The sequence below is a fragment of the Stegostoma tigrinum genome, chromosome 3, assembly GCF_030684315.1.
Source record: "Stegostoma tigrinum isolate sSteTig4 chromosome 3, sSteTig4.hap1, whole genome shotgun sequence".
Taxonomy (NCBI): Eukaryota; Metazoa; Chordata; class Chondrichthyes; order Orectolobiformes; family Stegostomatidae; genus Stegostoma; species Stegostoma tigrinum.
In genome coordinates this window covers 115,271,907-115,298,774 of record NC_081356.1, presented here as the reverse complement: position 1 = coordinate 115,298,774, position 26,868 = coordinate 115,271,907, and the positions used below count along the sequence as shown (strand labels likewise).

Below are 26,868 nucleotides of genomic sequence, written 5' to 3'. Positions count from 1 at the left end.
AATATTAAATCAGATCTTTAGTGCCTTTACACAGCTTGATGTCCTGAAAAGATACTGAATGATTTAAATACTTTTTTCACTCCATTTATAAACATGTAAAGAAGCTATTTCCCTGCTGGAATTTTTACTTAGTTTTATTTTTTTTCCGTGACGGCTAATTGGAATTAACTCGCACATTGAAAGCTTGCAATACACCACTACATTAAAAAAAATGTTCATTCAGTTTAATTGGATGGAATTTCTCCTGATCAGGACTGGTGTGCAGGTTTATGGTAATGGAATAAGTAAAAGGCATTGAAATATTCGATCAGGCATGGTTGTGTTGAATGGCAGGGCAGGCTTGATGGGCTAAATGGCCTATTTCTGTTTCTAGTTTCCATGGATGCTGTAAAAGATGTTAAGAAGGAAGATGATGCTGAGCTAAAGGTGAAAAACACCTGTGGAACCTGTTGGCTAACCTTCAGATGGTATCACCGAGGATCAGGTTATAGGTGATAATCTGGAAGCTGGCCAAGTGTAGATGTCAAGAAACTCCAGAAATAATGATGCAAGGATGCAAAGAGTAGGAGTTGGAGGAAATTCTCTGACTAAATAAGATTTGTTATATTAGATTTGGACGAGATAAAAGGTGTTGAAGGAGAATGGTATGATGATATTGACCAAATCAAAGGCTTCAGTTATGTCAAGAAGGATGAGTTGGGCGAATTTAACATATGCGTTTTGTTTTTTATTATGAAACCTGCTATAAGAAACCTGCAGGCACCCTGTGCTAAAATTTTCAGACACATCTGCTAAGTGTAATATGTTAGCATTAAGAACGAAGACTATGAATAAAAAAAATCAATTCTCACTGCTATTTTCTGACTTCCAAGAAATACTAGAGATTGAAAGTCGGTGAAATATCAATGCGCCAAACTCAGATACATACATACATAGAACATAGAACATTACAGCACAGTACAGATCCTCCGGCCCTCGATGTTGTGCTGACCTGTCATACTGATCTGAAGCCCATCTAACCTGCACTATTCCATGTACGTCCATATGCTTATCCAATGACGATTTAAATGGTACCTAAAGTTGGTGAATCTACTACCATTGCAGGCAAAGCGTTCCATACCCTTACTACTCTCTGAGTAAAGAAGCTGCCTCTGACATCTGTCCCGTATCTTTCACCCCTCAATTTAAAGCTATGCCCCCTCGTGCTCGCCATCACCATCCTAGGAAAAAGACTCTCCCTATCCACTCTATCTAACCCTCTGATTATTTTATATGTCTCAATTAAGTCACCTCTCAACCTTCTTCTCTCTAATGAAAACAGCCTCAAGTCCTTCAGCCTTTCCTCATAAGACCTTCCCTCCATACCAGGCATCATCCTAGTAAATCTCCTCTGCACCCTTTCCAAAGCTTCCACATCCTTCTTATAATGCGGTGACCAGAACTGTACGCAATACTCCAAGTGCGGCCGCACCAGAGGTTTGTACAGCTTCACCGTAACCTCTTGGTTACGGAACTCGATCCCTCTGTTAATAAAAGCTAAAACACTGTGTGCCTTCTTAACAGCCCTGTCAACCTGGGTGGCAACTTTCAAGGATCTGTGTACATGGACACCGAGATCTCTCTGCTCATCTACACTACTAAGAATCTTACCATTAGCCCAGTACTTTGCCTTCCGGTTACTCCTACCAAAGTGCATCACCTCACACTTGTCTGCATTAAACTCCATTTGCCACCTATATGATGCAAATTTCCAACTGTGTCAGAGATATTAACCTCCCGAATCAGCCAAAATCACAGGCTGAAATACTGAGGTATTTTCAGTCTAGTTTAGCCAAACTCTTGTTCAGCACCAGCAAAAAAACCCCCAAAATCCTTCATGAAAGAGGTAATTCTATCATACAAGCAAGCCGACCCCATCCACCAGAGGTCATGCAACCATGCTGACCAATCAGGGTTTGCTACTTAGCTCTGTGTGTTCAAATATGAAATGCTGGACAAGCCAACGTTTCACACTGATATTACTCTGTAAAGCTACAATCTGCAAACCGTTACACTTCCACTGAACAAATGGAATAAAGATCTTTTTTGTACTGTTTTCATGGACTCAATATGTAACATTTCAAAAAGACAATGTTTGTGGCCATATTGGATGACATAATGTTGCATTCATGACAAACATTGTGCCTCAGTAGCTACTGTGAAGCTGTACCTCACCAAATCTCTGTGTTCTTCCCTGACTTGACTTAACGCAAATGAATCAAACAATTAGTCTCAAATCTATCACAGGATACACTTGTCCTGGAATTGATCTCGGCCTCTACCCTTTAACAGAAATTTTGACCTTATATACCCTGAAAAATTAAAGGCAATATGGTGCCAGGAAAATGTGATGTGTGCTACATGGTTGCATACTACATTGCTTGTAAAGGAAATGGATCCTCCAATGTACAATAAGTGGGGCCAGCAAGGACAACTGCCAATAAGCTCCAACATATTTTTTTCAGTGTTTAACTGGACCATGTTTGTTAAGACTTTTGCCATAAATTTTGAATCTGCTTTAAAGTAACTTTGAATGCATTTTTTAAAAAGAATGTTTTCCTAATGTTATTTTGTTACTATTAGAGACTTTGTAGGTCATGGCCTGTGTTAGGAGCACTGCAAACAAGACTTGTCAAGATGAAGTGAGTTTTGTGTTTGTGAAATAGGACTCACCGCAAACAAAACAGCACTTTAAAAGTAATCCCCGTGTAAGATTATCGAGAGTGAACTTACTTGGATCCGTTCTTGCAACTGAGCCAAAATGCCTATGGCAGAGCTGGTTATTCCTCATAACTCCCTGAGTATGTATCACTTAAATATTTAAATTCGCAATATGATTTGAACTCAAGAATGTTTCTAAGAGACACCATAAATCCAAACACAACCCAAGCTGCCTCAGGCTCAAAACGTATCCACCTGAAGTAGGATGGACTCAACACCAGGTAAACAACAGCTCAATTCAAAGAGTCTGATAAAGCAAATGATCGAATCTGATGTTGAAATACTGGGCCCATTGACTCCACCTGTGCCTATGGTACAACTATTGCACAAAGTCGGCAAAAATGACATACCTTGCAATCCAACCTAACATTGTTTCCACCTTACAAGGCAGTGGAAACAATGTAAGGATTGCAAAGACGTCTCTGGAATGTTATGATGCAGTTAGTTGCTATGATAGAACACAATGAATGTCTATTAACATTTAGTGTCACATCTAAATGAAGTAAAAATCATTGCGCTGCTTCAAACAATGCCAATCCCTTAATGGAATATGAACATGCAGAGGTTTTTTTTAGAGAGGAAAGAGTGCCCCAGTTCACCCGGTAACTGGGTAATAGCAGAGCCCCAACCGGACACTCTTTCAGCTGTGGTTTCGTCATTGGATTAATGGGTTTTGCTCCTGGATGTTGCACATTGTGATCACGTTGAAAAATCTTGGTCGACACACATTGTGCTATTGACTTCAACGGTTTGTACACATTTAACATTGACCCACACATTCCACTAACAGGAGAGTTGTAGATGTTGGAGTTGCACTTTGGGACTATACAGGATCTCCAATACAGCTGACTCTGTGGTAGTTGCTGAGAAGTTGAATATTCTGATGGGCAATTCCTTTGTGTCTGGAAATCACGAAAGGAGTCCGTTAAAGTAGAAGTTTGAGGGTTTCAACTCATTTATACTTAATAATTACCTAGGAAATCCACTCAAACTCCTGGGTAAAATATGAACTAACCATCTAAAGTACCACTGGCCAACCACCCTCACCCACAACCACACACCTTCTGACCCGTGAATCTCTTGATTCAACCTGCAACCACCCACTTATCCCGATTTCCTACTACTGCTGCAGCCAAGCCTCCCTCCTTCCCCCACCCGCAACCAGTCCAATTCCACCACAGCCAACAACCTCCTTCCAACCTGACATCAGCTGACACCTCCCCTCCTCACTCTGGCACTGATCTGTTTACTTCCTTCTCTACCCACCTGGCACCCTACCCCCTCATTCTCCCACCTAGCACTCTGCCCCACCCCACTCTCATTTCCCTTAAATGCATATGTTTTCTCCGTCACTGTTTAAGTACTTTTATAGCGGTAACTCCTGATATGTAGCAGCAAGCGTTGGGGAAAAAAAAGAGTGAGCCTGAAATGCTACTTTCGTGCTGAGTGGCTTTCTCCCTGGTTATATCCAATGGTTGTGTTTAGCTCATGCTAAACTCAAAGGCTTGGCCAGGAACCTTGCCAACAAGTAAGTGAACAATTTTAGAGGTCAAAGCTGTTCGGATGGCAATGGGAATATCTGGGCCATTGTGGTTCATCCAGCTTGTAATATTGGATAGGCAAGGTAAACATTGACACTTAGAGGATGCTGTGGACAATTCATTGGATGGAATCATTTGAACTGTAAGGAAAGCAGAGGATCAGGAATAGGCCATTCAGTGCATCAAGTCTGAAGTGCTATTTAATATGATCACGGTTGAAATAGTTCAATGCCTTTTACCTACGTTACCCCCATAACCTTTTACGTCATTGATAATCAGAAATATTATCACCTTCTGCTTTAAGTATACCCAAAGAGTAATCCTTCGTGTAGGGAATTCCAAAAATTTACCACTCTCTTGACTGTGAAAGGCACCATCTCCCAGGTTGGTGACATTTCAGAAGGAGTTCCACGTTCATGATTGGGGTATTTCTCAACTTTACCCCATCCCAGTGGCTCTGCAGGGATGTGCAGTAGGCACCGCTGCCACATTCTCTGGCTGCGATCAGTGAATGCTGAGAGATCGTGGGATTTTTCAAGTCAATCTGTTTGACACCCCCTAGAAATGATGTAATGATCTGTGACTAAATGTTTTACAATCTGACATCTGATGGCTGGCAAGCGCTCTTGTACACAACTGGTATCAGCGCTGAACTGTCATTTTACCCAGTAAGCAGCATTGCGTTGGGACACCACCATCTGTGTGCTACAGCATTGATGGCGGTGCTAAGCTGCGTGTTATGAGCAAGATTTTTATGTTATCTGGCAGCCAACAGAAAATATCTTTCTCATTCCTGAAAGCAAGGGGTGATGCTGCTGTCTCCCAGGCTGCTGCAGACTATAAATTTTGCCATGATTTTTATCAGGAGAGATGGCTATTCACTCGTCATAAAGGGAATTCTGCAGCAATCTTGGCTTCTTTTGGTCACATGTGCAGTGGATTGTATCAACAGAAGGCTGCCCAGCTCTCACAGTAGATTCTTGTCGCTTTTCAATCAGAGCCTCTGCAGCCGAGGTCTAAGAGGGGTTCGTTCATAAACATTCATATATTCAAATTCACCTTCCCCAGCCCCGTCGACAGCCTCACCCAACCGTTTTCTCTTCCTCTGTTGAGGGCTCTGATTCTTACTGAGGTTCAATTCGACAGGGACCAGCTTTATTGTCGTGCGCCAATAAGTTATTGTTCTGCCTGCATGAGCCTGGACAAGAGAGTAAGGGGCTGTATTATTTCATGGTATGCGTGTCAGAGTTTAATCCTGTCCTGCCCATCCACTGTCCTGCACACGCACTTCCACCAAGCGTCACTTAGTCAACGGGTGGCCGACTTTTCATTCCCACTCTCCCTCCGTTTTCTAATTTCCTCTCTCCCTCCCTTTGCAGGGCACCACAGTCACTTGCTAGAAAGTGAACAGATTTTTGCACTTATGCAGCAATCTCACACTTGCATTGACCAAACTGCCTTTCATGCAACTGAGTAACCACAGCCATCCACCACCGACATTCTGCGGAGGCAGTGTTTGCTATCGACAAGTTGCATTGCAGAAGTTCACCTTCCAAACCCACGACCATTACCAGCTAGAAGGACAAGGACAGCAACTAAATGCGGAACACCACTAGCTACAAGTTCCCCTCCCAGGCACTCACCATCCTGTCTTGGAAGTATATCCACACTCCTTCACAGGCACTGGTTCAAAATCCTGAATCCCCTCCCTAATGATTTTTTTTTGTGAGAGTATCCACACCAAATGGACTGTAGCAGTTCAGGGAGGCAGCTCAGCACCACCTTCTCAAAGGCAACTAGAAAGGGGAAATAAATGCTGAACGAGCCAGCGATAACTGCATCCCTGAAAAAATTCTTAAAAATTACTTCTGAAGTAAAAAAAAATGGCAGTCAATCTGCACACAGCCAGATCCTGCAAGCACCAATATCAACTTTGCTACCACTGGTGGTTGATTGACTATTTAATGCGTTAATACTCACTCTTCCTCTTCTTTGAATGTCCCATGTGATTGGGACTATATTCTCTACACTTGAGGAAAATGAGTGCTAATTTCTTAGAAGCTTGAAACATTGTTATACAGTTTGTCAGAGTCAAAGCAGGGGGATTCTTCCAGGGCTAGGAGGACGCAAACCCAAATGATGAGGTTGACCATGTAAGTCTGAAATGAAGATGAATTTCTTCGTATAGAAGATGGTAAATCTTTGGTATTATTGGATACAGAGCTCAACCATTGATTCTATCGAAGAGAGAGATTGATAAATTTCTTAATATTAAAGATATTAGATATCAACTGCATTAAAAGGATATGGAGACAGTTTGGGAAAATGTATTCAGGAAGGAGCTCGGCATGATTTAGATGACGGGTGGTCATGAATCAATTATTGAAATGATCTCAATGTGTTCCTATTTCCAAGGGTCCTGTGAGATCCTGCGCATCCTCTTGGAACTAACAGGAACTCAGTGCAACATCTGATCAAATACCTCCAACCGTGTCAGCCTAGATCCAAGCTCACATCTTGAGTAGGGTGAGTTTAGCAGCTTCTGGTTTAGTGACTACACAGGATCAGTTCAGTTAACTTGGATCTTATGCATGAGACCCTTCCTAAGGTAGATTAATTAACTCTTCACAGGTATGAGAGTTAACCAATGACCAGTTAACGCTGTATGGCTTGGTTTCAGAGTAGGTAGTTATCTTCAGGCCAGGTTGGATTGGGGATAATGGAATGTGTATTGGGGAGGGAATGCTTTTGATGTTTGTCTTGTATAGGAGCATTTTTTCCTGGAGTCACATGTCACATTTCCAGGACCCTCAGCATTACATATTTTTCTCAACTGTGGAAGATTTATTCAATTAGGCAGAAAGCAATAGAAAGCTGAAATAATATTTATTTCTGCTTCTTACTATTCTGCTTCCTGAGGTCAACATAGAAATATACATTTCTGTTAAATATTGCAAGCCCTGTGGGTAAAGACATGTATACTTAGTAATACTGTGTAGCAGTATAGTGCACGACATGACAACTAAGTTGCAATGTGAACCTGTTTGTTCATTCTTGCACTGGTGAGACTGTCTGCAGTTTTTGGCTGAGTCACTAGATGGTGCTGGAAAGGATCTCAGCAATGGAGTCCAGCTACTGCATGTTGGATGCAGAATTTGCCTACAGGCAAAATTTATCTGTAAAAGTAACAGCGAAGTTATCAGCACTCACTGTTATTTATACTCAGTTCAGCAACTGCCGGCAACTGCACATGCACCGTTCAACAAAGAAGGGTCTAGGCCGGAAACATCAGCTTTCCAGCTCCTCGGATGCTGCTTGGCCTGCTGTGTTCCTCCAGCTCTGCACCTTGTTATCTCAGGAAAATTAAGAAGCTGTGATTTGAAAAGCACCACTGCCCCCAAAAGCTGAGCAGAACAAGCTTCTCACTGTCTGGCTTTCCTATTATTTTGAATATTGTGAAGTTCTTTTACTGGCATTATAGATATGGACCAAACTCACCCAACAAAGTTAGGTCTTACCTATTCTGGAGTAGCAAGGTGGTCAACCTTGTAACTACCAGTAACTTCTCTGTCACTGGAAATGTACATTTTATAAGTGTAGACCCTCATTCCCTCGCCATTTATTATTGCTGCATTTTTTTGAACTTCTGTTTCTTCTAAGATAGTGTTCTTGAATTGCTGGCTGAGATATGTATTAAAAGCTGCTTGTTGATGATGGTTCAGCCTGATTGGTTCAGAATGATTCTCCAATCTGATTGGTTCAGAAAATACAGAATTGCTTGCCCTGATCAATCAACTCTCCGCCCTATTTGAATGATCAATGATCAGAAAGTTATATTGCAAAAAGCACAGGAAGATAATGGACATGTCTTGTTGAAGTAAGGACCTACTGGCCAATGTTAAACCCTGTCTGTTGTCAGTGTTGTATTAGTGGTTGACATCGGCGGGATTCATATAGAGCACCCTGCTTTCTTGAATAATAAGGGAGCTTTATAAAAATAAAAATAATGATCTATATCTCAGTTTGGGTTCCATCAGGGCCACTTGGCTCCTGATCTCACCAGAGCCTTGGATCACCCATGAGCAAAAAAGCTGAATCCCAGAGGCAAACTGAGAGTGATAGCCCTTGGCATCAAGGCTGCAATCAACGGAGTGTAGCAACAAAGAGGCCTCACAATATTAGAGTCAATAGGAATCCATGGGAAAACAACACTGGTTGGAGTCATACCTGCCACAAAGAAAGATGGTTGTGATTGTTGGAGGTTAGTCATCTAAGCTCCAGGACATCTCTGCAGGGGTTCCTCAGGGCAGTGTCTTAAACCCAGTCATCTTCAGCTGCTTCATCGATGACCTCCACTCCATCCTAAGGTCATAAGTAAGGATGTTCGCTGATTGATTTCACAATGTTCAGCACCCTTCAGTTGTCGCTCTTGACTCCCCAGAGCCTGTCCACTATCGACAAGACACAAGTCAGGACTGTGATGAAGCACTCACCACTGGCAAGGTTGAGTCTAGCTGCAGCAACACACCAGAAGCTTGACATGATCCAAGGCAAAGCAGCCTGCTTTGTTGGCACCCAATTACACAACTAGCATCTACCCGACACTATAGAAAATTGCCCAGGTGAATCCTATAAACAGAAAAAACAGGAAAATCCAACCCATCCAATTACTGCCTATCAGACAACTCTCAATTTTTAAAAGCTTAATTCATGAAGCTATTGCTGGCTCGGCCAACATTTATTGTCCATCCCTAATTGCCCACAGGGTAGTGAAGAGTCAGTCAGATTGCTGTGGGTCTGGAGTAACGTGTAGACCAGACCAGTTAAAGATGGCCGTCTCCTTCCCTAAAGGACATTAGTGAGCAGGATGGGATTCCCCCCACAATTGCCTATCGACTCATAGTTATCGTGATTAAGGGATTGCATTTTTGGAGGAGGATGGGTGAGAGGAGGTGTCGGCAAGGTAGCTACGTGAGCCGGTGGATTTGACATAGATGGCAGTGCTGAAATGGTTACAGGAGATGGAGACAGAAAGGTCCGGGGACGGGAGGGAGGTGTCAGAGATGATCCAGGTGAATTTCAGATGGGGGTGAAAGCTGTTAGTAATGTTAATGAACTGTTCAAACTCCTCATGGGAGCGTGAGGTGGCACTGATACAGTGATCAGTGTAGCAGAGAAAGAGGTGAGGGATAGTGCCAGTGTAACAGAGGGAAAGGAACTGTTCCATATATCCCACAAAGAGGCAGGCATAGCTTGAACCCATATGGGTGCCCATAATCACCCTTTCAATTTGTAGGAAGTAGGAGGAGTTAAAGGAAAGATTGTTGAAAAGGAAATGTCACCATCCCACCTTACCTTACCCCAGCCCTACCCCCTGTATTTATCTCCCAGCTCCCATCCCTCTCCCCATTTCTGAAGAAGGGTCAACTTTCCTGCTCCTCTGATACTGCCTGATGCTGTATTCCTCCAGCTCCACATTGTATTGACTCTGACTCCAGCAAATGCAGTTTTTGCTATCTCCAAACATAGGATCGTAGCTGGTTGTCCAGCCATTATTCTTTTGCAGTCGTTGAACTGTGACAACAATCCGCACCAGCTTAAGTGTGAAAGCACATTTTCCACTCCTTCAAAGCTGACCTGTGTAAGGATAGACCATAGCAAAGGCACTAAGGCTTGTTTGCTGCAGACATACAAAACCATGGAACATGCTGTGTGCAAAAAAAACCTACCCCCATTTCCGCTTGTCCCCACCCAATTCGTTGTACCTAATTTCAACAGCAAGTTACAACCACATTTACTGCATCCGGTCACTCACATACTGTTTTGGAAAAATAAATAAATAAGGGGAATATTTGAATGGGTCACTCATTACAGGGAAATTTTGCAAAAATCTTTTGCTCATTGCTACGAGTTCACTCACTTTATTGTCCGCTTCCAGGACAATCACAGGAACTCGTGCATTAGCAGCTTTCGATCAGATTTCATGGTAAAATGTTCAACTCTTCCCCTCACTTTTGGCTGGAGTTCCAAGACATAAAATTAGTATCAAGGGAGAATGGTTAATTATTATTCAGAATTATTATTGAATATTCAACAGCAGCAACCAAATTATGCATGTGATTTTAACAGTAATAGGTTTACTGCTTAGAGCACAGTGTTCACAGTCAAGAGGGCCGAGCATTTAACTGGACCCTGGAGGCATTTGTACTGCAGTGATGTGATTCAATTGAATCTTTTCTCAGAAAGGCCTGGGGTGAGCCCTTCCTTCTGAGTATAGCAGCACTGAGATGACAAGAGCAGCAGATGGAAAACTAACTTTGCGTGCCACTGAGCTGCCTTCTCAAACCATTGCAGTCATCGGGGTGTAGGAACACACACAATGTTGTCAAGAAGGGAGTTTCAGGATTTTAATAGTAAATAGTAGTAAAGGAATGGAGGTACATTTCCAAGTCAGGATGGTGAGTGGCTTGAAGGGGACTTTGCAGCGGATGGTGATGTATCTGCTGCCCTTATCCTTTTAGAGGGTAGGGCTCGTGGGTTTGGAAGCTGCTGTCAAAGGGGTTTTATGGAGGCTGAAGGAGATTACAGAGATCAGGAGATGGACCTGAAAAAAATCAATGAGAATTTTAAAATTGGGGCATTGCCAGAAAGAGAACCATTGTAGGGCAGTGATCAAACAGGTAATAGTCAAGTGTATACCTTCATGCTCCACCTCAAAGTCACACATGCCATAATGTCATTCCTTTTGAATTGCTGTGTCATCATCCTGGAGTTATCTACCCAGCGACACAGTCAGAGAACCTTGAGGATACAGACTTGGATAAAGAAGACTCACCACCAGGGGCAGGGCCAGAGGTCATGGGGCCCAGTGCTAGTCTGCACCTTCAACCTCAGCGACCCAGGCCGGAGCATAGCAGGTACCCCCTCCACTCCCCACAGCCCCGGGACCTAGTTAATGGGCACTGCCCACCACCACCTTCTGCAGGGATACTAGGTCTGAACTGATAACCATCATATTTTCCTGTGACAGCCATGCATGAGAACGAAGAGAAAACATTGCTGTTACCAATTCGAAACAAAGGCATTGGAACTCCCTCCTCAGAGCGCGTGGACAGAAGAAACTTGCCTCTCGCAATTACCAGGCAGATGAGTGGGTGTCATCTAACCCCTAACCCTAACCCTAACGCTAACCCTAACCCACCTGGATCTTCTGAAGTTGAAACTTTCCTGTGTATAAAAAGTCTTGCATGGGAATAACACTTCTTAGAGTTTCTCCTTCTTTGTCAGTGTAATTTTGTGGGAAGGATTGTGGAAATCCATTCATACTTATAAGTACACTTCTCCATTTCCATCAAAGTTATAACAGAGAGTTTCACCCTCTATATCTTTTCATTGTGTTTGTTGGGAGAATATATAGCTGAAAGTATTTTTAGAATTTTGTTTTACAAGTTTCTTCTCTTTTGCCTATTTCTGCTCTCTTAATCTGGTTTCTGTCTGGAGCACTGTTATAGAGCCATAGAGACATAGAAATGTATAGCACGGAAACAGACCCTTCGGTCCAAATCGTCCATGCTGGCCAGATATCCTAAATTAAATCTAGCCCCATTTTCCAGCACTTGGCCTATAACCCTTCCTAATCGTATACCCACCCAGATGCCTTTTAAATACTGTAATTCTACCAGCTTCCACCAATTCTTCTGGTAGCTCATTGCGTACATGCACCACCTGCTGTGTGAAAACGTTGCCCCCTACGTCCCTTTTAAATATTTCCCCTCTCATGTTAAACCCATGTCTCTAGTTTTAGACTCCCCAACCTCAGGGAAAAGATCTTGTCTATTTGCCCTATCCATGCCCCTCATGACTTTATAAACGTCTGTAAGGTCACCCCTCACCTCTGATGTTCCAGGGAAAATAGCCTCAGCCTATTCAGGGTCTCCCTACAGCTCAAACTCTGGCAACGTCTGGTAAAGCTTTTCTGAGCCCTTTCAAGTTTCACAACATCACTCCAGCAGGGAAGTCAGAATTGCACACATTGTTCCAATAGTGGCCTAACCAATGCCCTGTACAACGGCAACATGACCTCCCAACTCCGACACTGACCAATAAAGGCAAGCATGCTAAATACCTTCAGAGATAATGGGAACTGCAGATGCTGGAGAATTCCAAGATAATAAAATGTGAGGCCGGATGAACACAACAGGCCAAGCAGCATCTCAGGGGCACAAAAACTGACGTTTGGGGCCTAGACCCTTCATCAGAGAGGGGGATGGGGAGAGGGAACTGGAATAAATAGGGAGAGAGGGGGAGGCGGACCGAAGATGGAGAGAAAAGAAGATAGGTGGAGAGAGTATAGGTGGGGAGGTAGGGAGGGGATAGGTTTGTCCAGGGAAGACGGACAGGTCAAGGAGGTGGGATGAGGTTAGTAGGTAGGAGATGGAGGTGCGGCTTGGGGTGGGAGGAAGGGATGGGTGAGAGGAAGAACAGGTTAGGGAGGCAGAGACAGGTTGGACTGGTTTTGGGATGCAGTGGGTGGGGGGGAAGAGCTGGGCTGGTTGTGTGGTGCAGTGGGGGGAGGGGACGAACTGGGCTGGTTTAGGGATGCAGTAGGGGAAGGGGAGATTTTGAAACTGGTGAAGTCCACATTGATACCATTAGGCTGCAGGGTTCCCAGGCGGAATATGAGTTGCTGTTCCTGCAACCTTCGGGTGGCGTCATTGTGGCACTGCAGGAGGCCCATGACGGACATGTCATCTAAAGAATGGGAGGGGGAGTGGAAATGGTTTGCGACTGGGAGGTGCAGTTGTTTGTTGCGAACTGAGCGGAGGTGTTCTGCAAAGCGGTCTCCAAGCCTCCGCTTGGTTTCCCCAATGTAGAGGAAGCCACACCGGGTACAGTTAATGCAGTATACCACATTGGCAGATGTGCAGGTGAACCTCTGCTTAATGTGGAATGTCATCTTGGGGCCTGGGATAGGGGTGAGGGAGGAGGTGTGGGGGCAAGTGTAGCATTTCCTGCGGTTGCAGGGGAAGGTGCCGGGTGTGGTGGGGTTGGAGGGCAGTGTGGAGCGAACAAGGGAGTCACGGAGAGAGTGGTCTCTCCGGAAAGCAGACAGGGGTGGGGATGGAAAAATGTCTTGGGTGGTGGGGTCGGATTGTAAATAGCGGAAGTGTCGGAGGATGATGCGTTGTATCCGGAGGTTGGTAGGGTGCTGTGTGAGAACGAGGGGGATCCTCTTTGGGCGGTTGTGGGTGGGGGCGGGGTGTGAGGGATGGAATATTCCAGAACCCTCACCCCATCCCCCTCCCTGATGAAGGGTCTAGGCCCGAAACGTCGGGTTTTGTGCTCCTGAGATGCTGCTGGGCCTGCTGTGTTCATCCAGCCTCACATTTTATTATCTTGGATTCTCCAGCATCTGCAGTTCCCATTATCTCTGATCAAGATCCTGTTGTGCTGCGAGTTTATTTGTGGAGTAGCCCTCCGTTACCTGACAGAAGCTGTCATTTTGCACTGTGACCTTATGTGCTGAATATAAAGAGTCTTTCCTCCCAGCTGCTGAGCACGGCCCTATCATTTCCTGATGCTGATTACCTCAACTGAGACTGCCATGCCTGGGTTCTTAGTTTCCTTGCCTCAAAGTCACAGGATTCTGAATTCAAGTCCCACTGTAAGACTTGAAATAAAATCATGACTGACACGCACATTCACCTCCTGGGAACAGATGTTATAATGAGGCTCCATTTATCTGCACTAGTGGATTTAAAAGATCTCATGGCATTACTTTGACAAAGAGTAGTGCAGCTATCCCCAGTGCCCTGTTCAATATTTAGCACTTGAAAAGAACCACAAAAGCAAACCAGCTGGTCATTGTTATTTTGCCGTTTGTGGGAGCTTGCTGCATGAATGGTTGCCACCTGTCCTACATTACAACAGGGACTGTTTTGTAAACAGGACATATTTCATTGGCTGTAAAAGAATTTCAGTTGTCTGGTGTTCATGAAAAGCATTGTACAAGTGGAAGATGCAGTTTGGCCTGCTGTGTTCAACCAGCTCCACACTTTGTTATCACTGTATAAGTGGAAGTCAGTCCCTTCTCACCACTCCACCCACCACCTTCTCCTCCTCCATTCTCTTCTGCCACCCTCCCTTCTTCCCTCTGTCCTTTCTCTGTCTCTCCCTGCCTTTGTTTCACTCTCTTCCTTCCTGCACCCTTCTTTTCTTGCCCCCTCAATCTCTTCCGTAATTCCTTTCTTCCTCACTCTCTCTTTCACTTTTAGCCTTTTTGTCTGTCTCTCTCCTTTCCTCAATCTTTTCTTCATCCCTTCTTCCCTTCCTCCGTCCCTTGCTTCTTCTTTTTCTTCTTTTCTCTGTCCCTCCCTTCCTTTTACCCTTCCTTCCTCCATTTCTCTTTCCAACACATGTATACTTTCTGAAGCAGGAACCTTGACTGCCTGTCTTTTCACTGCCCTGGTTCACAGTTGCTTACTTCCCCACTTCTTGCATCTCAACGATGACCAAACATGCCTGAGCTATGTGTCTCAGCTGCTGATGACAAAAGAACCATAAAGTCACTGAAATGCAGCAGTGATCATCAAGACCACATCGAGATTGCAGTTATTACTACACTGCGTGATAAATAACTTCACAGTCATTCTAAAAAAAACGTAAGCTTAAAATTTGTTTCAGCGGTAGTAGGAACTGCAGATGCTGGAGAATCTGAGATAACAAGGTGTAGAGCAGGATGAACACAGCAGGCCAAGCAGCATCAGAGGAGCAAGAAAGCTGCCGTTTCGGGCCTAGACCCTTCTTTTCTGAGGGCCAGGCCTGGAACGTCAGCTTTCCTGCTCCTCTGATGCTGCTTGGCCTGCTGTGTTCATCCGGTTCTACACCTTGTAATCTTAGCTTAAAGTTCCTGCTTGTTTTGCACCAGTTTTTTTGATATTTCCTATTTACTGTTTGTCCGTAAATATTTGAGGTGAAGAGGAAACTCTTGATAATTAAGAGTTTTTGTATCAGTAACACTTTCTAGAATGTTGATGCATTCTAATAATAAAAACATTTGCATGTATACAGTACAATTGAAAACCATCAGATGTCTCAATGTGGTTTACATCCAATTAAGTACGAAAGAGTCATTGTTGTAATGTAGGACAAACAGCAGCCAAGTTGTACATAACAGCAAACAGCAATGTGATAACCAGATAATCTGATTTTATTGCATGGTACTGGATGAGGGATAAAGATTGGCTCGCGCACTTGGGAGAATTTTTATGCTCCTCTTCAGTATGTTGTCATGGGATATTTAGACCCATTTGATGGAATAGGTGGAGGCTCAGTTTAATGTCACATTAAAATGACAGCACCTTAATTGATGAAGGGTCTTCATCGACATGAAACATTAGCTGTTTCTCTTCACACATGCTGCTTGATCTGTGCGTATGTCACAATGTGGAGGTGCTGGTGTTGGACTGGGGTGGACAAGATCAGAAATCACATGACACCAGGTTATAGTCCAATGGGTTTATTTGGAAACACAAACTTTTGGAGCCTCACTCCTTCTTCAGGTGTTAGTGAGAGAGGTAGAGTCAGACAAAGAATTTATAAGTAAAAGATCAAAGAGTCACACAACTGATGAGGATGTATTAAACAAACCTAAGATGCTGTTAAATCTTTAATCAGTTAGATGGTTTTAATTGATTAATACGTGTGTGTAAATATGTAATATTTCCAACATTATTTCCAGCAGTATAGGTGAGCTTGCAGCATGGATAGGTACCTGGGACTTCGATGTTGAGGCCATTTCGGAGACATGGATAGAGCAGGATCAGGAATGGATGTTGCGGGTTCCAGGGTTTAGATCTTTCATTGAGATCAGGGAAGGTAGTAAAAGATGGGGAGGTGTGGCTTTATTAGTCAGGGACAGTATAACGGTGGCTGAAAGAACTTTTGACGAGGACTCGTCTACTGAGGTGGTATGGGCTGAGGTCAGTAACAGGAGAAGAGAGTTAACACTGCTGGGAGTTTTTTGTAGACCCCCGCAAAGTTCCAGGGATGTGGAGGAGAGGATTGGCAAAACGATTCTGGGCAGGAGTGAAAGGAACAGGGTGGTCACTGTGGGAGACTTTAACTTCCCTAACATTGACTGGAATTGCTAAAACTCTAGTACATCGGATGGATCAGTTTTTGTCCAATGTGTGCAGGAGGGTTTCCTGACACAGTACATCGAAGGGCCGACAAGAGGGGAGGCCACACTGGATCTGGTACTTGGTAATGAACCAGGCCAGGTGTTTGATTTAGTGGTAGGTGAGCACTCTGGAGAGAGCGACCATAATTCGGTTACGTTTAGTTTAGCACTGGAAAGGGATAGGAACATGCCACAGGGCAAGAGTTATTGATGGGGGAAAGGCAGTTATAATGCAATTAGGCAAGATTTAGGAAGCAGAGAATGGGGTAGCAAAATGCAGGGGATGGGGACAATCGAAATGTGGAGCTGGTTTAAGGAACAGATATTGCGTGTCCTTGATAGGTATGTCCCTGTCAGGCAGGGAGGAAGCGATAAGGTAACGGAACTGTGGTTTACTAAAGAAATTATATCTCTTGTTAAGCGGAAGAGGGAGGCTTATGTGACGATGAGATGAGATGGTTCAGATGAGGCAATGGAGAGTTACAGATTAGCTAGGAAGGATTTAACGAGAGAGTTAAGAAGAGCAAGGAGGGGACATGAGCAGACATTAGCAGGTAGAATAAAGGAGAACTCTAAAGCTTTCTATCGGTATGCGAAGAATAAGAGCATGACTAGGGTAGGAATAGCGCCAGCCAAAGACAGAATTGGGAAGTTGTGTGTGGACCCTGTGGAGATTGGAGAGCTGCTAAACGAATATTCCTCATCTGTTTTCACTCAGGAAAAGGACAATATTGTAGAGGAGAAGCCTGAGTTACAGGCTACTAGAAATGAAAGGATTGAGGTTAGTAAGGAGGAGGTGTTATTAATTCTAGAAGGTGTGATGGTAGATAAATCCCCTGGGCCGGATGGGATTTTTCCAAGGATTCTCTGGGAAGCTAGGGAGGAGGTGGCAGAGCCTTTTGCCTTGATCTTTGAGTCCTCATTGTCTACAGGTTTAGTACCAGAGGACTGGAGGATTGCAAATGTTGTGCCTTTGTTCAAGAAAGGCACTAGGGATGACCCAGGTAATTATAGACGAGTGAGCCTTACGTCTGTTGTAGGAAAAGTTTTGGAAAGGATTATAAGATCCTTGTTTTGTTCTGTGTTCTATATTTAAGTCGTCATTGGATAAGCATATGGACGTACATGGAATAGTGTAGGTTAGATGGGCTTGAGATTGGTATGACAGGTCGGCACAACATCAAGGGCCAAAGGGCCTGTACTGTGCTGTAATGTTCTATGTTCTATGTTCTGTGTAGATAGGATTTATAATCATCTAGCGAGCAACAATTTGGAGATAGTCAACATGGATTCGTCAAGGGCAGGTCGTGTCTCACAAACCTCATTGAGTTTTTTGAGAAGGTGACCAAGCATATGGATGAGGGTAGGGCAGTTGACATGGTGCACATGGACTTCAGTAAAACTTTTGATAAGGTTCCACATGGTAGGTTATTGGAGAAAATACGGAGGCACGGGATTGAGGGAGATTTAGTGGTTTGGATTAGAAACTGTCTTTCTGTAAGAAGGCAACAAGTGGTGGATGATGGAAAATATTCAGCCTGGAGCCCGGTTACTAGTGGTGTGCCTCAAGTATTAGTTTTGGGACCACTGCTGTTTGTCATTTCTATAAATGACTTGGACGCAGGCATTGGTGGATGGGTTAGTAAGTTTGCAGATGACACTAAAGTCGGTGCATTGGTGGACAGTGTGGAAGAATGTTGCAGGTTGCAGGGAGACTTGGATAAACTGCAGAATTGGGCTGAAAGGTGGCAAATAGATAAATGTGAGGTGATTCACTTTGGGAAGAATAATAGGAAGGCAGAATGCCAGGTCAATGGAAAGATTCTTGGTAGTGTGGATGTGCAGAGGGATCTTGGTGTCCATGTGCGTAGATCCCTGAAAGTTGCCACCCAGGTTGATAGTGCTGCTAAAAAGGCTTAAGGTGTGTTCGGTTTTATTGGTAGAGGGATTGAGTTCTGGAGCCGTGATGTCATTGCTGCAACTGTACAAAACCTAGTGCAGCCTCACTTGGAATATTGCATACAGTTCTGGTCTCCCTATTACAGGAAGTAGGTGGAAGCATTGGAAAAGGTGTAGAGGAGATTTACCAGGATGTTGCCTGGTCTGGAGCAAAGGCCTTATGAAGAAAGGCCGAGGGACTTGGGTCTGTTCTCATTGGAGAGAAGGAGGCTAAGAGGGGATTTAATAGAAACATTCAAGATGATCAGAGGATTAGATAGGGTGGACAGTGAGAGTCTTTTTCGGAGGATGATGACGTCAGCTTGTACGAGGGGGCATAGCTCAAATTGAGGGGTGATAGATTTAAAACAGATGTCAGAGGCAGGTTCTTTACTCAGAGAGTGGTAAGGGCGTGGGATGCCCTGCCTGCCAATGTAGTTAACTCAGCCACATTATGAGTATTTAAGCAGTCCTTGGATAAGCATATGGATGATGATGGGATAGTGTAGGGGGATGGGCTTAGATTAGCTCACAGGTCAGCGCAACATCAAGGGCTGAAGGGCCTTTTCTGTGCTGTATTGTTCTCTGTCTATGTTTTGGATTTACTTCAGTACCTCTTCAGAACTGCACTTGTGTCAACCTTGTGCTTAGCACTCAGATCTGAAGAGGTTCTTAAATCTGGAACTTTGGGATTCCTCGTCAGAAATGCTCATCAATTGAGCTACAACTCGCACTAATAATGTTAGAGGCCATGTTTTTCTTAACTTTCCCCAGCTTTTTTAGGCCCTCCATGTTAAACAAAATGAGGAGCGAGAACTGCAGCTGTAATATAGTAACTTAGAAAATGAAAGCTGGGACAATGGAGAAGGATTTGATGGGAATAAATGAAAAACTTAGCTGAAGAGGTCGGGTTATAGACCATCCTTGAGGAAGAGAGCGCAGGTTGAAAAGGAGGAGGGCTTCAGGAATGGAGTTGCAGAGCACAAGGCCTGAGCAACTGAAGGCCCAACCGTCAACTGTGGAGCGGTAGGAGAGGTAGGAAGTCATGCAAGAGGCTGCAGGCAAATGGAGTAATTGGGAGAATGTGAGGAGGCAAGAGTTTGTACAAAGTTGCAGAGGAATAAGGCCTGGAAAGAATTGAAAGATGATAGGAATTTGAAATTTAGTGGAGTAGCAATGTTACTGGACTAATAATCGAGAAACCCAGGCGAGTGTTTCAGGGATACGGGTTTGAATCTCACCGTGACAGACAGATAAATTTGAATTCAATGTAAGTCTGGACTTATAAAGCTGATGCGATAGTGACTGTGTAACGTCTGTCATTCGTCACTAAAAAAAACCCATCTGGTTCACTGATCTTCTTTTAGAGAATAAAATCTGCTGTCATCACTTGGCCTCGCCTACATGTGACTCCAGCAAAGTGGGTGACTCTTAATTGCCTTCAGGGCAAGTAGGAATAGGCAATGAATTGTGATCTAGATGGTGATGGCCACATCCCACAAATGAATAAAAACAAACGTAGGTTAGTGAGAACGAGAAAGAGACATCTGGGGTCAGAGAAGTTCACTTCTCCGATTGCAGGATCTGCATATTAAACGAACAAGTGCTTTATGAATGCCCAATATAATGAGGCTTTGACTGTTGCCTCTGTTATTGCTTTATACTGTCTGCAAAATTAATAAAGAGCATCATTTGATTAACAGGGATCGCTAACATCCTGGGGCTAGAACTGATGAGGAAAGGTTTGATTAAGTAATCAGGGGTGAAGTTCAATTTGCCATGAAAATTGGCACACAAAATCTCTCATGGCTCTTTTAATTGAAACCCATTATAGCCGGCTCCTGAGATCTGATTGTGAGTACCTCAGCATAAATAGAAACAGTTATGTTAGATGGGCACACTGATAAAACTTTGTGATGGCACAGAGTGCAGAGAGTCAATGAACCATTGCAATTTCATGCAAGTTCCTTTCAGTGCTTCGAGCCGACAAGTTATCTTGCCCCTTTAGTTAGTCCTAAAAACACTTCACTCCGACAGAGAAATCACAAACTTGCTCCTTCTATAGCCCCAACAACACCCCCAACAGCTTCCGGAGAAGTGAGCAACATAAGTGAGATGGAGATAAGTGTGGGAGATACTGAGATCTGTTTCTGCTGTAGCATGCAAAAGGTTCCTGATTCCTGGAGACAGTCGACTCCATGGGGATTGTTGGCGAAATGAACACTGCTGATGGCCGGTTGCCCTGCATCTGAAACTCTCCATGAAAGCCCATTAAAGTCAGAAACTGCAGAGGATTTTGGTTCATTGAAAGTTAATAATTACTTGCAGGATTTAAAGCCTACTCGAACTCCTGGTTAATTATTTAACTCACCCCTCTACTCACTGCTGACCCCAACCCCAACCTACCCTGCCCCTTGGCATCACCCAACAGCTGACATCTCCTGGATAACTGACACATCCCCCGGCCCCCTGACATGCCTCCCAAACCCAATTGACTCAATGCCAACCCCTCGCCCACTTAACAGCCTCAGGCCTGACCAATGCTGGACTCACACCCACCATAGACCCGAACTAAGGGTCCAGCCTGACTATCACAACAAACACACCTTCATGATCTGACCCACTGTACCCCCACCCATAGCGTAAGTTCTGCTTTGAGGTGCTGATGCTGCAAAGGTATGTTTCCAGACCTTTTTCTTCTTAGGAAATCTGAAACTGGACATACCATCAAGTTCTTAATTTTAAATGCAGCCTTGATAAGTCAAAACCTTGGACATACTGTGCAATGGCTTAGGTGGTGCATTAGCTTCTTAACATCAGGTTTGCTCTAATTTATTTTGATCATAGGCATTGCGAACTGCTGTTAAATCTGTGTAACGCACATACTTAACACAGATCTGTCTAATCTAATGAATACCAATTTGTGACTGTTAACCACAACTAGTATAAGTCCTTAAAAAGATCATAAGTAAGAGCAGCAGGCCGTTCAGCTCACTCCGAATCATCGTACAGTCACGGCAGTGTAGAATCAGGCCATTTGGCCCATCAAGGCTCCACCAACCCTCTGTAAATCATCCTGCCAAGACTCACCCATCTACCCCATCCCAGTATTTCTCACAGCTAATCCATTTAACCTACATGCCCCTGGTCACTATGGGCAGTTTAGCATGGCCAATCCACCTAGCCTGCACATCTTTGTGCCTGGGGAAGGAAACTGGAGCACCCAGAGGAATCCTGTGCAGACAAAGGGGGTACATGCAAACTCCACACAGACAGTCACCCAAGGGTGGAATTGAATTCATCATGCTGTCGTGCATCGTGCTAACCACTGAGCAACTGTGCCAATCTGCAATTCAGTAAGATCGTGGCTAATTTGATTGTGGCTGTAATTCCTTCTTTTACCTGAACCCCATAACTACAATTCCCACTTTGATCAAAAACCTGTCTCAACTCAGTCTCATTGCATTCAAGCCATGTTCGTCTGTGGCTTGGATTAATCCCTTCTAGTTCTCCTAATGGTATATCCGGTAAACCAGTTACTCCACCTGCGCTAGAGTGGGAAATTTTGGTCAGACTTTCTGGTTAGTGTGGTAACCCCCGATGAAGATGCATGTGCACATCGAAAGAGGATAAGATAGGGATGAGCTCTGTGACAACTGCAGAAAAAGCTTGACATGCAACAAATTATGCCTATGGTGATGAGTTAGAAGATAGACTTTGGCTGTGGAATTGTACCCCAGTAAGGAGTCAATGCCTTTGAGAGAGGGGTGAACATTTGTATGAAAAAGAGCTGAGTAAAAGAATCCATTGTGTATGTGTAATATTAATTATACATTGTTGTTTGTTTTATAGTTAAGCCTCAAAAGGCCTTTACAATTACAGCACAGAAACAGGCTATCCAATCGAACTTCTCTGTACCAATATTTAAACAGCTGTTTATGCTTCCAAACAGCCCCCTTCATTTAATCCTATCAGCGTATTCTTCTGTCACTCTCTCCTCCATGTATTTATCTTGGCTCAAATACTCCAAGCAGTAGCAAGTACTCGATCTGACCATTCTCAAGCATCATTGATGATGAGCTGGTGCAAGATTGTTGGACTCTCTTTAAGCTATATCTTTCAATTTTTTCTTCTTATTCATGAAACTGTTCAAAATGGCACTGAATTGTGGCGACAGCGCATAAAGCTTTTCACTGTATTTTACTTACTGTAAAGGACACGTGAGAATAAAATCATTCATTCATTCTCTGGAAGAAGTTTTCCCTGAATTCACTATTGGATTTATGTGGTCTGCTAAATTATTCCCAAGGCATACACAAAATTCACAGATTTAAAGTGAGCAATTTTAAAGATGTTAGACCAATGAGTTTCAAACACCCATATGGATAGTTCATTCAAGGTTAATTGTCAGCTGTGTAGGAAGTTATTTAATATTTATAGAGAAGGATTTATAGCGTATAGAAAATATCAGTAGCATTGCCTGATGAGTCAAAAAGAAATTTGCTTTTTTTAAATATAGATGATTGGCAGGTATTGTTGATGGTACTGTAATGAGGAACATGCATAGTACTCATTATCCTTGTGAGTCAGTTTGGATCATTTTAAGCCTTGACAATAATGCAAAATGGATTTTTGGATATGGGGGGCCTCATTATACAATTGGCCTGATTTTCTTTTGCATTGATGAAGGTGGGGCACGCAAATGATTGGCTGATCCAACTTCACCTGTTTAAATTGTTGCCAAATGTTAATACCCTAAGAGGGTATCTAATCTCAGTTGGGCCATTGTGAAGAGATAGGGAGAAAAGGAATGAGGGAACACTCCAGGCTAAATATTTGCCTCTCTTGATGCCCGGTTTCTGACTATCATTGATGATCATTGGACACAGTTATGAGTGCCCACCACTGTTGGCAGCGAATAATATCTGAATCATTGGACACTTAAACAGGATTTCTGTATGTTACAATGAGTTGCCCTTCAAAGCAGTAGGTTAAAGGCAGGATGAATCCCAGGTTTTGCTTGGTGTCCTCTTCAGAATCATTGCCTCCTCCCTGTGAAGTGATTTGCAGTTTTTCTTTGGTGGCTGCTGTGTGAAAGTGAGGTTTTTGTTCAGCGTATTGAACACTAATGTTGTGCTTCTAAGAGGGGATGTTAGATAATCATGCCCAGCAGCTCAGAGGTCCTGAATGCAGGGACGTGAGAAATTCAAATGTTGGTGAGCTAGAGTAACAGGGACTGGTGTTGACTGTTCAGCCCGTCAAACCTGTTCCCTCTTGAACTAATGAAAAATCTATCGCTCTTACCCATTCAGAAACTACCCAGTTGGAGGATCCACGGGCACAGTGGAGGAAAGAGCAGGAGCGAATGCTGAAGGATTACCTAATGGTGGCACAGGACGCGCTCAGCACTCAGAAGGAACTCTACCAAATTAAGGAGCAAAGGCTGGCCCTAGCCATTGACGAGTACATGCATCTCAATGATGTATGGAAAGACAAGTCCAGTTCCCGGACCAGTTGTAAGTATCGAGAGGAGAGAAAAGAAGTGGACATTTGATTGTGTTCCTAGTTTCCCTTCCGAACCCTTGAATTATAGACAGTTCAGCTCATGGTTAGTGTCTGTGACAATGCTTCATGTGAATGAATTAATGTTTGGAATTATCAGTCATTGAAAATATTCTCTCACTCAACTGCTGCCAAATAATCCTGGATGAAGTGTGCGCCATTAATTCAATGTAGCTCAACCAAACATTATCAGTGGCAGAAACTTAATAATGCTGTTGTTTACCCAAACTTTGCGGAATGATACTGAAATGTGGCCTATTGCAGAGCTGTAGGCACGTGGAACATGTAACAATGTTCACAATTGGAATTGTCTGTAAAATTGTTGCCTGAAAAACTGTGTTTACAGCCTAGGTTGGAGCAGGCCCCATCCATTGTCTGATGGAAATCAGAGGGAATCGAGAATTCCTGAACATAGTGGACAGAATTTTACAAGCCTCCACTGCTGGGATTGAAGGCAGGGGTTCTTAAAATTACCCCAGCCGTCCTCCCTTCTGCCACACCTCCACCCTCCCGCACACACAGCCGTGACCTGCCCGTACGTTTGCAGATTTGAGGGTGGGTGTGGGAAAAACCTGGAGCCGCACATCTGTCCTTGCCTCTGACAGACCACAGTCCTTAGGCTCAATTTTGAAGCTAGAGGAAAGAATTGAGTGGTGGGGGTAGGGTTGAAGTTCAGTAGGTCATCCCCCAAACTCAGGGTTCTGCCCCCAGCATCTACATGAAGAGCCCCATCTCTGGACCTCGAACCCATTCTTTGCTGAGACACATCTAGCCCTTCCACTCCTATGTCTTATGGTCTTATGGTCTCAAAGATTTTGCATTTATGGAGCTGATTGCAGACTTTTTGCTGGCCATTGCGATCACTGCTGTTGCTGGGATTGTGGAGCTGTCTGTTAATCCTAGAACATAGAACAGTACAGCACAGGGACAGGCCTTTCGGCCCACCATGTCTGTGGCAAACATGATGCCAATCTAAACTAATGCTATCTGCCTGCATGTGGTTCATATTCCCTTACCTCCTGCCTGCTCATATCCCTCTGCCTCCTGCCTGGTCTAAATGCCTTTGCTATCATATCTGCTTCTACCACCTCCCCTGGCAGTGCATTCCGGCCACCTACCCCCCTCTGTAAAAACCTTCCCTGTACATCTCCAATCAGATCACCTCCAGCCTGGTTGCATGGATGCTGCCATCACAGGGGTGTGGTCCCTGTTAACTCTCCACTGTGGTGCAGACCCCCATACCTCCAAAAATTCCTAACCTCTAAGCTTTTAGATTAAGCTTGGCTATTGGTATTTGTCCTACATTACAAGATGTGGAAGATGTCAGCCACCTTACAGGACTGAGCAAGTTATAGTTAGTTGTCCTACATTAGAGGACTGAGGAAGCGATAGATATTTGTCCTATATTACAGGACTGAGCAAGCCATGGGTATTTGTTCTACATTTCAAGACTGAGAAAGTAATAGTTACTTTTCATATGTTACAGAACAGCATGTGGCATCAGGTACTGATGCTCAATGGTTAACGCTGCTGCCTCACTGCACCAGGGATCTGGGTTCAGTTCCGTTCTTGGGTGACTGTGTGGAGTTTGCACATTCTCCCTGTGTCTGCGTGGATTTCCTCTGGGTGCTCCAGTTTCTTCCCACAGTCCAGTGCAGCATAGGTGGATTGGCCATGCTACATTGCTCACAGTGTCCAGGGTTAGGTAGGTTAGATATGGGAAATGCAGGTGTAGGGGGATGGGTCTGGGTGGGATGCTCTGAGAGTTAGTGTGGACTTGTTGGGCTGAATGGCCTGTTTCCACACTTTAGGGATTCTATGAGTGAGTGGGGCAGCACATATTTATCCTCTGTTACAGGACTGTTAGGAATTGCAGGTTTGTAATAGCAGTGATCTGTAAGGGTAAATCCTGTGCTCATTTCTCCACAATTCACAGCCTTCCACTTTCCTCTTCAGTTGCTTGTAGGACCCTTCCATTATAAATTTCAGGTTTACAAACATCATCATTCTATTTCCACTTTTGGTGCCCATCCCCTTAATTTTTCTTCAATCACCCCATTCTGCATTATTCCATACCTCGGATGTGACCTTGATGCCTTTTATTAATAGTTTAAGAAACTCTTCTCTGCTGCTTTCCCTTGTGTCTTCTCTAACTGACCCAGCCTACCTTTCCCCACCACTTTTGACAACTTTTCCAGTCTTTGGATGTGTGACTTTCTCAAGGTCCACATTTCAGCCCATACAATAGATTCGCCAAATCACAGACTCAATTATTCTTTTCTTAAGAGCCTTTACAGGTTTGATTGTGCCCTTTACTTACAATGTGTAGGGCATTAGATACTTGTCCTAAGTCATTTTATGAATGCATTGGCTACTGTTCTTGTATTTGACTCTTCTTCCTTCTGTTATGGTAAGGCTGTGGTACTCTGTGTTGAGTGTTTCTCCAGTTTGGATGAAGAACTGATTCATACCTGAATAGATGATGCACCACATCATGTCAAAGACACAAACTTTTAAAAACGTGGTGAATCCCTCATTTAGTCCAGTGCAATGTCTCTGTCGTATGACTGGCTTGTTAAAACAACTTTACACACAATCCAACACCAACAGTTCTATTGTTTTACATTGCTTCATCTTTGTTTCCTGCATAGACTGCCCTTGAATTTGCCTTCCCCACACCTCTTCTGCTGCTTTTCTTTCTCATTATTAGCCCCATTTTTACACCATTTTCCAAGCTGTCCTTGTATTCGACAGGATGTGTGCATTGATAGTGCATTCCCAACAATGAGCTGTGCCCTGGCCACAGGTTTACTGTGTGTTTAGTAGCCGCGATCTCCTCTCGCTTCAGTTCCCTCCTCTTAACTTGTTTTGCTTTAAATTTAACTT

General features: G+C 43.8%; 1 protein-coding gene across 3 annotated transcripts in view; it reads left to right on the top strand.

Moving 5' to 3' along the window:
- Positions 1 to 26,868, top strand: part of LOC125450854 (protein WWC2-like) — a 249,715-nt gene that overhangs the window by 121,975 nt on the left and 100,872 nt on the right. For 2 of the 3 annotated variants that reach the window (XM_059644855.1, XM_059644854.1), the window contains exon 3: positions 23,733 to 23,936. The exons of the other annotated variant lie outside the window; for it this stretch is intronic. In XM_059644855.1, coding sequence (XP_059500838.1) covers positions 23,733 to 23,936 — 204 coding nt within the window. The remainder of the gene's footprint in view (positions 1 to 23,732; positions 23,937 to 26,868) is intronic. 3 annotated transcript variants of the gene reach the window in all.